Raw genomic sequence first — 12,368 nt, 5'->3', positions numbered from 1 at the left:
ACATTCACACAGCCTGGAGAGGACACCACTTTTGAAGCTTTATGTTTGCTTGCTTTTTTTTCTTCTGAGGCTGAACCTGACTTTTCAAAGAGTTTTCTTTACTGACCTTGATAATAAGCTCTTTTTGATTGGAGGAAGGAGACCAAAGACAGCACTGCAGCAGAAGAAAAGCTAACAGATTTGTGTACCCTCCATGCACCCTTCACTTCATTTGGATACAAAGCAACTTTCTCACCACAGTCCTTCATGACAATTTGCATATTACCTTTCCTTCCCTCTCCCAGTCTGCATTCCTCTCTCACCTTTCAGCACTAGGCTTCACATGCTACCATTCTTTCTGAATCAGAAAACACTTTCTAAGTGTTCTCATCATACAACACACCTGATACAGTCATTACCAGACACCACATCTGAGATCAGTAAGGCCACATCAGAAACAGGAATAAATCTCATCAGTTCCCTCTCCATCTGGTTTTTATCCTTGGACCCAGCAGCTGGGCCACCTGGAAGCTCCCTTGCTTTAGACTCTCCCTTGAGTGTCTTTTTTCTTTTACAGAGATGGGAAGGTAGTCAGGGTTCTGTAATAATAATAATTAATTGAGATATCCTATCTCTTAGAACTGGAAGGGACCTTGACAGGTCATCGAGTCCAGCCCCCTGCCTTCACTAGGCAGGACCAAGTACTTATTTTGCCCCAGATCCCCAAGTGGCCCCCTCAAGGATTGAACTCACAACCCTGGGTTTAGCAGGCCAATGCTCAAACCACTGAGCTGTAACTTGCCCAAGCCCTACATTTGCTCGTTAATTAAATACATTTTTAAAAGTGCCCATTAGTACTATAGTGTGGCTGACTGTTCCAGGAAAGGATCATTCATCAGATCTATTCCAGCAATTTAACAGCTATGTGTGGTTCCCAGTTCTATCTCACTGGTATGCCTTGGCCTATCTCACAACTGACAGTGAGTGAACTGTTTAGTCTCTGTGCCCATTCACAACTTGGCTTTTCGGATGAGACTGTCCATGAAGTTGGTGATTATAACAGAGGGCACCTTTCCACTAATGAGGACATACTGACCAAGACTGCCAACTCATTTCATATAGACTGTTTCCTGGTATGGCTGGGACATTTATTTTAATTTAGTGACTAATCTACAAGTGTTAAAGAAATAATCGAGAAAAAAGAAGCTTTTTCCATGTTTTCCTGTTACTTTACCTATTTATGGTGGTGGTGTATCCATGTTGATCCCAGGATATTAGAGACAAGGTGGGTGAAATAATATCTTTTATTGGACCAACTGCCGTTAGTGAAAGACTCGAGCTTTTGAGCTACACAGAAAAGCTCTCACAGTAAAACTTGTCTCTTCTATCAACAGAAATTGGTACAATTAAAGCTATTACCTCACCCACCTTTTCTCTCTGTTACTTTACCTCAGTGGTTCTCAACCAGGGGTATGTGTACACAGAGGTCTTCCAGGTGACACATCAACTCATCTAGATATTTGCCTAGTTTTACAACAGGCTACATAAAAAGCTATAGTGAAATCAGTACAAACTAAATTTGCTTACAGGCAATGACTTGTTCATACTGTTCTATATACTATATACTGAAATGTAAGTACAATATTTATATCCCAATTGATTTATTTTATAATTATCTGATGTACATGAGATAGTAAGCAATTTTTCAGTAATAGTGTGCTGTGACACTTTTGTATTTTTATGTCTGATTTTGTAAGCAAGTAGTTTTTAAGTGAGGTGAAATTTGGGGGTATGCAAGACAAATCAGAGTCCTGCAAGAGGTAAAGCAGTCTGGAAAGGTTGAGAGCCAATGCTTTACCTGACAATCTGCACTGCACTTACCCTCTGCTGTAAGACCTGCTCACATATGTGACCATATCTCTTTCTACTTGTTGGCCTCTACATTTAGCTCAAGGGACAGAGAACTGTGATTATATCCATACTGTAGATCACGCACATATGTAGAGAATCAGTGAAAACCATGAAGTCCTGTGCTGGTTAAAAAAACGACCTGGGTTAGAAGGCAATTGAAGGCAGCTACAAAAAATAAAATTATAATATATAATAAATGGAAGAAAGGGGAAATTGATTATAATGAATGTAAATCTGAAGTTAGGAACTGCAGACAACTGATAAGAAGGGCCACAAAGAGATATCTATGGCTAGGAAAGTTAATGACAATAAGAAGGGATTTTAGATACATTAGGAACAAAAAGAATTCTGACAATGATATTGGTCCATTATTAGATGGAAATGGTAGAATTATCAATACTAATGCAGAAAAGGCAGAAATGTTCAAGAAATATTTCTGTTGTGTATTTGGGGGAGAAGACATAGTCTGATCATATGGAAGAGGTGACTGAGGATCATACTGGACTGTTAATGTTGATTTTCAATAATCTTGGAGCTCTGGTGAAGTTCCAGAAGACTGGAAGAAAGCTCGTGTTGTGCCAATTTTTTTTTTAAAAAGGGTAATTGGAATGTTCTGGATAGGTCTATTAGCCCAACATCAGCCTTGGGCAAGTTAATAGAGTGCTGATAAAGGATTCGATTAATAAAGAATTAAAGGATTATAATGTAATTAATGCAAATCAACATCTGTTTATGGAAAATAGATCCGGTCAAAGTAAATTGATATTTCTATTCGTGAGATTACAAATTTGGTTAATAAAGATAATAATGTTGACAGAATCTATTTAGACTGGGATAAGATGTTTGACTTGGTAATGCACTACATTTGGATTAAAAAATAAAATTAACATGGCACACATTAAATGGATTAAAAACTGGCTAACTGATAATTATAATGTAATTGTAAATGGGGACTCGTAATTGAGAGATTGTGTTTTCATTGCGGTCCCCCAGAGATCAGTTCTTGGCCCTATGATATTTCACATTTTTGTCAATGACCTGTAAAAAATAACATAAAATCATCATTGATAAAATTTGCAGAAGACATAAAAATTGGGGAAGTGGTAAATAATGAGAAACACAGGTCACTGATTCAGAGCTATCTGGATTATTTGGTAAACGGGGCACAAGCAAACAATATGTATTTTAATATGGATCGGTGTAAATATATATATTTGGGAACAAAGAATGTAGCCCATGCTTACAGGATCGGAGGCTGTGATGGGCTATACAAACCCCCACATTAGATAATAAGGGGTTAAGGTGATTCTCTGAGTTCAGCCAGCTCCACCCTACCACCCCTGCAAGGCAGGTACAGGCTGGAGGTGGGTCTTAAAAGGAGAGCAGAACAGCTCACTTGCAGGTGGACCAAAGAAGAGAACAGACTTTCAACTCTCAGCTCCTGAGGAAAGGGCTGACTGAAGGCAACAGCTTCCCAGACAACCACTGCCTGAAGGCCCCTCCCTGAGAGAAGGGAGGGCCAGATCCTGGTACAAGTTGAGAGGGAGTCATTCCCCTATCTCTTTTACTAACTCGGGTTTTTTTGCATCAGTTCCCTTTGCTTTTTGTTTATGGATTATCCTGGAAGGGGAGAGACTTTGAAGTAACTGGCCAGAGGGCCAAGTCACAGGAGGAGGCAGGCTACTGCAGAAGTGGAACAGCCAGCATCAGCAAACCCCAGCGGAAAGAGAGCTACCACACCACGCCAGACCACAAGGAGGTGCCAGCAGCAAGCTGACTCCTGCACAGGGACTAAACCCTGAGAAGCAGTGACTCTGAAAAAAATCTGGGGGTTATAATGGATAATCGGCTGAACATAAGTTCTCAAAAGAAATAATGCAATCCTGGGCTGCATAAACAGGGGAATCTTGAGTAGGAGTAGAGAAATTATTTTACCTCCGTATTTGGCAATGGTGTGACCACTGCTGCATTACTGCATCCCATTCTGGTGCCCGCAGTTCAAGTAGGATGTTGATTAACTGGAGAGGGTTCAGAGAAGAGCTGCAAGAATGATTAAAAGATTAGAAAACATGCCTTAAAGTGATAGACTCAAATAGCTCAATCTATTTAGTTTAACAAAAGAAAGGTTAAGGGGTGAATTGATTACCAGTCTAAATATCTACATGGGGAACAAATATTTAATAATGGGATCTTCAATCTAGCAGAGAAGGGTGTAATAGGATCCAGTGGTTGGAAGCTGAAGCTAGACAAATTGACTGGAAATTAGGCATTTAAAAAAAAATAGGTTAATTAAGTATTGGAACAGCTTATCAAGGGTTCTTGGGGATTCTTCATCAGTGTCAATTTTTAAATTAGATTGGATGTTTTTCTAAAGGATTTGCTCTAGGAATTATTTTGGGGAAGTTCTAAAGTCTGTGTTTTACAGGAGGCCAGACTAGATTATCATAATGGTCCTTTCTGGCTTTGGAATCTATGAATCTATGAAACCATGAATTATATGACCTCTGCTTCTTCCTCAGTTAAAGGAACACATTAAAAACTAGTGATGTAGTGGTCGAAAATGCCTTTAATTTTTCTATTTGGGAAGAAAAGTCACTTGCTTCTTTTGCGGTTGGGCTCCCTCCCCTCTTACCTAGCTTGTTCCAAACTCCTGCAACCTTGAGGGAGGCAGAAATTCCCCCAGAAATAATTCTAATGTACAGACTTATTCCAACACCTTCATCAGTATGGATAGAACCCTGATACCACTGAAAACAACGAGCAGGCAGATAACAATAATCCAAGATGCTTATCAGTGAAGTTCTAACTCCATCAATAAGAATCTCAACTGTCTCTCCAGTTTTGGTTCCTCAGTCCCATATTATGGCACCCTTTGTGCTATAGCTAATTCTTACATGCAGTGGAGGTGCATGGGTGGGGAATAGCCTGAGTGCATAGTCCCTGGATTCTCACTCTGTTTGGAGCTGCTGTGTATGTTCCAGCAGCAGCATGTGCGCCAGGCTGTGATCTTTCCCTCTAAGTGGCATTCCTATTCTCCAACAAGAGAAGACCAGGCATCTGGAAGTCAGGTGTTGGATTTCTTGCCAGCTGTCTGGCCAGCCAGGGCTCTGAGGGGAAATGGAGAGGTCAGCTCCTCCCCATTTGTGTCTAGCCTCTAACCAGTCAGGGCTCTGGAAGAGGGAGGGCTTTCACAGCTCTTCTACTGCTGTGTGAAGTGAGGGGGTTCCACCCTACAAATATATCTGCAAACGTTAGAGACAGGTACACTTTAAAAAGCAAACTATAAAAATAGTAAATTTAGAGAGCTTTTAGCAGAAAGAGACTCTATCTTCCAATTAAATATTAATTTGTTGCTATTACCATAAGCATTAAGGGCCTATTCCAATTAATTCATTAGGGGTCCTTCCGTTGGTTTCAATCACTTGGCTGAAGTCCTAATTTGGCATATGGATGTTTGCAGATGTTTTGTGTAAACATACTGCAGTATTCTGTCCTGTTCACACCTTTGAAAGGCTGTAGTTAGTTGAATACTGTAGCCATCAGACAATACCAACATTCTTCCAACCTAGGTCACAAAATCTTATAGTAGTTTTGTGATCACCTACATTTTTTACTTAATCAAAATACTTTCAAATTTCTCAAGGTTTTATTTATTTATTTATTTATTTTGAGAGAGAGACAAGGTGAGATATCTTTTATTGGATCATCTTCTATTGGTGACCTGAAGAAGAGCTCTGTGTAAACTCAAAAGCTGGTCTCTCTTACCAACAGAAGTTGGTCCAATAAAAGATATTACCTCACCCACCTTGTCTCTCTAATATCCTTTAAATCTTTTCCACAGCTTGAGGAATTATTTTAAAATGAAAACAACCTTCTCCTCTTCATGCTTATTTTGATTTTATCATTTTGGTCAGATCAGAAATCCCATTTTAACATCTATTGTATGTGAATCAGTGCTTGAATTAAGGGAAAATGTTAGGGTCTGCTCTGACTTTTTTGCATTCCTTCCCCTTGCCATTTTAGCTGTTACCTCACTACCCCTTTATATTTTCCCATCTGAGCATTATAGTATAACTACTTATACCAAACCTTGAACCCACCCCATTTTGAGCATGCTGTACTCAGTATCTGTACTCAGACCCGCAGGACTCTGCCAAGTTAAACTGCCCATTAATAAAAATTTTCCCTGCAAAAAAAAGGGATCACACATTGGTGACATCGTAGCAATGCATGAAAACACTGGCTCAAGCTGCCAAAGACTCTGATTTAAAATTTTTATTAAGATGATGTTAAAGAAAAAAAAATAGTGAACAGAGTTTGAGCATAGAAGTTTCTGGTTATCAGGGAATAACATACAGATTATCAAGGGTGCAAAGTTTGGTTTAAGATAAGGTGGCATGAGGAATACATAATCTGCAATATCCCCGATTGGGGGTAAAAGGTTGATGGGTCAGAGTACAGGCATTGAGATATGAGGGTATGAAGTTCATAAAGTGTCTATGTTCGGGTGTGGATAATAATGAGTGGATATGATGATGAGGATGGATTGACCCTCATTTGGTGAGTTTTAATGTTCAGGGAGTTTATGGTTCCAGTTCATATGATCCAACAGAGAAGGTAACTTGGTCTCTTTCTCATAGTGGGAGAACGATGTCACTCTGGCTCACGCCTCCTGGTACTGTCGGTGGCCGGTGATGTGCTCAATGTAGATGTTCCTGGACCATCGGATGGCGTCTGAGACCATGAGGCGCCGCATGAGACGTGCGTAGTGTCGACCGATCCCGCAGGTCCGCAGCACACGCTCGTTGCAGGGGTCCCAGGTGCCCAGGGATCTGACAATCAGGGCATCCATCTGCACCTCATAGCCCTTCACTCTCAGGGTGTCAGCCAGGGGGGCGTACTTTTCCAGCTTATGAGCTCGGGCTTCGCGAAATGCCGGGGTCCTGTTCTCAAAGGAGACCGTGACGTCGACGAGAATGATCAAAGGTGACACAGTCTCCCAGGAATGAGATTTCAGAGCACCCTGGCTTCTACTGATCAGTCATGGCCCATGGAATTTTTCACTTCATAAAAACTTATCTTCCACCCTGGTGCCTGCAGGGTTTGTGTCATGACTACAAGAGGGAAGTTGATTTGGTTAGAACAAAAGTGGGTGGAGGAGAGTAAGAAAAGAGATATTAAAAATAAGTAAAGTGCATGGAGTGTATAATTAAAACCACTTTTCCATCTTCTGAAGGAACAGAAACCACAAAGATGAAAGTGGGATTGCTTGTTTTATTAGTTGCCTAACCAATCAATACCATCTTGCAACAGCAACTGTATAAACACACATCTCTTCAGCAAATGCTTTGTAGAGCCACCTGCACCCTGATGTAAACTGAACTCCAGTGACATTTCAAACATTCTCATGAGAAGTTTTCTTCTTTCTCAGAATACAATGGACTGTATTGCTCAGCAGATTTAAGGGAACATATGCAGTATTCTTTGGACAGTGGTTGCAGTGAAGGATTTTCAAGCCAGGGTTATCATTTTGTTTTAATCACTGCTTCATTTTTAACATCTTAAACCCCAATGCACATCTGTGACAATGCTTCCACAAAATTTGTAAAAATCTTTGCATACCTTACAGGTTAAGTCATATTGGGCTAGATCCTCAACTGGTGTAATGTAGCAGCTGCATTGAAGTCAATGGAAATATGCTGATTTACTCCTGCTGAGGTTTTGACCCATTGAGTCCTTAAGATTCAAAAATGTGTGTTTCTAGTGAACTTACTTATTATTCAGCTATCTGGTTTATTTATTTTTTATATTTGACAGTATCATAGTATAGAATTGTCATTGAAGTAAGCAGGGGGTTACATGAACAATTCTCATTAACAGTAGTATTTTTGGGGGGATTTTGCCATTGCCTTCTAATCATTCCTAACTTTCATGCTTGTGCATGCACAAACCAGAAAGCATAGGACTGAAGGTGGGCAAAGGGAAATTACCATGCTAAAAAATACTGATCTTATCACCAAATTTTGCATAGCCCAAGCAATGCCTACCATGGTATTTAACAACTCATAGTGCAAAATTGAAGGAAAGCATCATCTTACCTACTCTATCAACAGTTCCTAGCTTTGCATTAAGGTTAAAGTCCTCCTAGCTAAATTGATGCCAAAATAAAAGCCATATATTAAAGAAACAGTTCACCTTTTTATTTAGGAACTTATCCAAAGTCCATTGAAATCAATGGGTGTCTTTCTGTTGACTTCAATGGACTTTGGAACAAATTCTCAATGCTCTTCTGTAAGAAAAAAAACAAAGAAAAACACACTTAAGGGAAAAATTCATCACCTTCGTAAATTCTGGTTCTCTGCTTCCCTTCATATATAGATTTCCCAGTGTCAACCGTGGTAATTCAATACATGTGAGGAGAGCAGGATTCCAGAGAAAAGAGCCATCGTTCCTATGGGAAAGGAGATTTTTATATTCTAATTGTCCATTTCTTTTTGAGTCAGCTGCCCACATGATGTCATTTCAAGTACACAATTACTTGGGCCTTTGTCTACCTGCACAAATAATGTCAGACTCCTCATTAGCACTTCTGCAAATGATCCAACATTGCTAGAAATGCGGATTTTCAGTGGTTACATGATTATACAACATTTGTAGATGTGCTGCTATACTTAAGCTCTGGCATATTTGATATAACATAATGACATTGTAACATGTGAGGGTCAGGACAACATGACAATGAACTCTGAGGTAAATTTGAGATCACAGAGAGAGGTGAACTCAAAAGTTTATAAGGTTAAGTGTAGTATGGAACCAAAAATGTGGATGCTTATATAAGCCAATTAAACTTCTTGGTTCTGCAAAAATGGGCTGTAAGTACTGAGCTGCCTTGTGAAATTCCCAATGCTTCTTACTTCAGCTGGATCAAAAATATCAAACATCCTCTGTATCAGTGTTTAGACACTTCTTTTTCTAGTCAGGATCCAGAAGAAACAAGAAACTTCTAAAACTTCAGAAACAGATTTGGTCCATGTTCAGTTTTGGTGAAAGCAAGTTCTGGACTGCTTCATCCATCCTTTTTAGGAATTAGAAAAAGGTAGAATGTAATACTGGATCCCTTAAAACTCTATGCTCCAAGTCCCTCAGCTGATATAAATCAGTGTAACTATTAGAGTTGGTTGAAACCTTTTCAACTGAACATCTTTTAACTGAAAATTTTTCTTTTGCGAAAGCCAAAACATTTATCAGAAACATAAATTACGATGAAGTTTTCAATGGCAAAATTCCTGAGGTTCGAGTGGACTCTCCAATCACTTACAGAGAGGGAGAAAAAACAACCCATTTTAACATAATTCAGTTTCACAAAATGGTTTTGTTTTCATTCCAGTGTGGACCAAAACCAAATTCTGAAACCTTCAAAGTTGTGGCAAAATGGAATTGTTTTTCTCCATCCATCTCTAGTAGCTACATTAACTTTCATGGTGCTACGCTGAGTTAAGCCAGCTGGTGACCTGGGCCCACCTGTTATGCAGGAAAGCAATGTCTTTTTTAGAAGGATTTAGGGATTTAATGACATTCAGTGGAATTCACTTTAGTGTACAGGTGGAATTTTAAGGCTCAATGATTGTATATTAAAGTTTAGAACCATACTCTAAGGCCTGGTCTACACTAGGCGTTTATGTCGAAGTTAGCGCCGTTAAATCGAATTAACCCTGCACCCGTCCACACTGCGACGCTATTTAGTTCGACATAGAGGTCTCTTTAATTCGACTTCTGTACTCCTCCCCGACGAGGGGAGTAGCGCTAAATTCGACATGGCCATGTCGAATTAGGCTAGGTGTGGATGGAAATCGACGCTAATAGCTCCGGGAGCTATCCCACAGTGCACCACTCTGTTGACGCTCTGGACAGCAGTGCGAGCTCGGATGCTCTGACCAGCCACACAGGAAAAGCCCCGGGAAAATTTGAATTTGAATTCCTTTTCCTGTCTGGCCAGTTTGAATCTCATTTCCTGTCTGGACATCGTGGCGAGCACAGCAGCACTGGCAACGATGCAGTGATGGCCGTGCAGTCTGGGAATAGAAAGAGAGCCCCAGCATGGACTGATCGTGAAGTCTTGGATCTCATCGCTGTGTGGGGCGATGAGTCCGTGCTTTCCGAGCTGCGATCCAAAAGAAGGAATGCAAAGATCTACGAGAAGATCTCTAAAGACATGGCAGAGAGAGGATACAGCCGGGATGCAACGCAGTGCCGCGTGAAAATCAAGGAGCTGAGACAAGGCTACCAGAAGACCAAAGAGGCAAACGGACGCTCCGGATCCCATCCCCAGACATCCCGTTTCTACGAGGCACTGCATTCCATCCTCGGTGCTGCCGCCACCACTACCCCACCAGTGACCGTGGACTCTGAGGATGGGATACTGTCCACGGCCGGTTCCTCGGACATGTTAGGGGACGGGGAAGATGAGGAAGGAGATGAGGAGGGCGAGGCAGTCGGCAGCTCTCACAACGCTGATTTCCCCGACAGCCAGGATCTCTTCATCACCCTTACAGAGATCCCCTACGAAGCGTCCCCAGCCGTTACCCCGGACACAGAATCTGGTGAAGGATCAGCCAGTAAGTGTTGTAAACATCTAAACATTTATTTTTAACAAAACAGGAATATTAACAATTAAAAGAATGGGTTGTTCATGATTAGTGTGCCCTAGGCGCTTAACGGTTTAGTAAGGGGCAGTGCAAGTTTTGAAAAGAAATCTAGCAATGTCCGGTTTTCAGTGATTGTCCTGCACAAGCCGCTCTACTGTTTATTCCCTGCTACTGCAGCTACAGTAAAATGCGGTCTATGTGTCCGGGGATAGAGCAGTAATCCTCCTGGGACATCTCGATGAAGCTCTCCTGGAGGTAACTTGAAAGCCGTTGCATGAGGTTCTTGGGGAGAGCGGCCTTATTGGGTCCTCCGAAGTACGACACGTTGCCGCGCCACGAGATTATCAAGTACTCGGGGATCATTGCTCTGCACAGCAGGGTGGCATACGGCCCTGGTCTTTGGAGGCTTTCCCGGAGCATTCTCTCTTTGTCGCTCTCGGAGATCCTCATCAGGGTGATGTCGGCCATGGTGACCTGCTTTTAATTAGGTAGGGGAATGTTAGTGTTGGGACTGCTTTCCCGTTCCTTTACAGAACTGTAACCGCTGGTTTGCAGCCACGCGGTGGAGGCGGGAGAGGGGCAGCCGAAAGGGATCATTCCCGGGGACAGCCGCGAGGGGGTGGGACAGGGGCAGAGTTCCCGCTTGCCGGATTGCTGGCAGCAGGGACTGACATTGATTTAAATGTGAAATGAGGCCAGTGGTAATATAAAAGTTTTAAACTGCCACAAGTGTACGGCTTACCATGTCTGCCTGCAACAGAAATTCCGTTGTGCTGCCTCGCTTCTCAAATGTGCTGTTCAAGACCCCAGGCACTGAATGCGAAGGCCGAGAATTCGACCTTGTGCTGAGTGCGCATGTGATAGGTGCTGTGCATGGTCTTGTTCACAGAGAAAGACTATGTTCTTTGTTCACAACTACATTTATCTTTCTGAGGAATTCACTCCCTTTTTCCCATTTCCACAGCCCCGTCTGCGACTGTCTCACAACCTAGCCTGGAATCACACTCCCAGAGGCTAGCGCGGATTAGGCGTAGGAAGAAGAGGACACGGGAGGACATGTTCTCTGAGCTTATGGCCTGTTCCCAAGCCCAGGCAGCACAGCAGACCCAGTGGCGGGAGAACTTGACCCGAATGCACCAAGCCAACATGGATCGGGAGGAGAGGTGGCGGCAGGAAGACCAGCAGGCGACTCAAACGCTGCCTGGACTACTGAGGGAGCAAACGGACACGCTCCGGCGCCTTGTGGATGTTCTGCAGGAACGGAGGCAGGAGGACAGAGCCCCGCTGCAGTCCATCTCTAACCGCCCTCCCCCGCCACCAAGTCCCATACCCACCTCACCCAAAGTGCAAAGAAGGAGAGGCGGCAGAGTCCCTGCTAAGTCTCACTCCACCCCTGCAGAGAGCTCTAGTAGCAGAAGGCTCTCATTTCCCAAAATTTGAAAAGTTCTTTCCTTCCCGCCTGACACAAGCCCCCGTCCAAGTTTCACCTCCCAATGCCATGTGTAGTTGATAATAAAAAATTCGTTTCTGTTAACTACTGTTTCAATCATGTTCTTTTGGAGGAGGAGGGGAAAGGGGGTTGGTAATTGGACAGGACAGTCTCCTTTGGCAGGGTACATAGTCGGGGGCAGGCACAGCAGCAGGGCACATACACAGTGCAGTGATGCAGTGACTAGTTGCCCCGGTTAGTCTGGGAGGTTGTTTTGATGTAATGTTGGGGGGGGGGTGGGTTGCTCTGTGACTTTGTGGCGGGGGAGGGCAGTTACAGATCTTAAGCGCCGGTCCTTAGGCAGGATCACAGAGCCACACAGCATGGGATCTGTAACCGTCCTC

At 42.6% G+C, this 12,368-nt stretch overlaps 1 protein-coding gene across 1 annotated transcript; it reads left to right on the top strand.

Moving 5' to 3' along the window:
- Positions 1-9,948: 9,948 nt before the first annotated feature.
- On the top strand, positions 9,949-12,123 carry LOC135973675 (uncharacterized). Its single transcript, XM_065557923.1, has 2 exons — positions 9,949-10,505; positions 11,500-12,123. Exons 1-2 carry the CDS (start codon positions 9,950-9,952, stop codon positions 11,973-11,975), a joined length of 1,032 nt encoding a protein of 343 aa, XP_065413995.1. The 5' UTR covers position 9,949; the 3' UTR covers positions 11,976-12,123.
- The last annotated feature ends 245 nt before the right edge of the window (positions 12,124-12,368 follow it).

This window comes from Chrysemys picta, chromosome 9, assembly GCF_011386835.1.
Source record: "Chrysemys picta bellii isolate R12L10 chromosome 9, ASM1138683v2, whole genome shotgun sequence".
NCBI classification, from domain to species: domain Eukaryota; kingdom Metazoa; phylum Chordata; order Testudines; family Emydidae; genus Chrysemys; species Chrysemys picta.
This window is presented reverse-complemented; position numbering and strand designations above follow the sequence as displayed.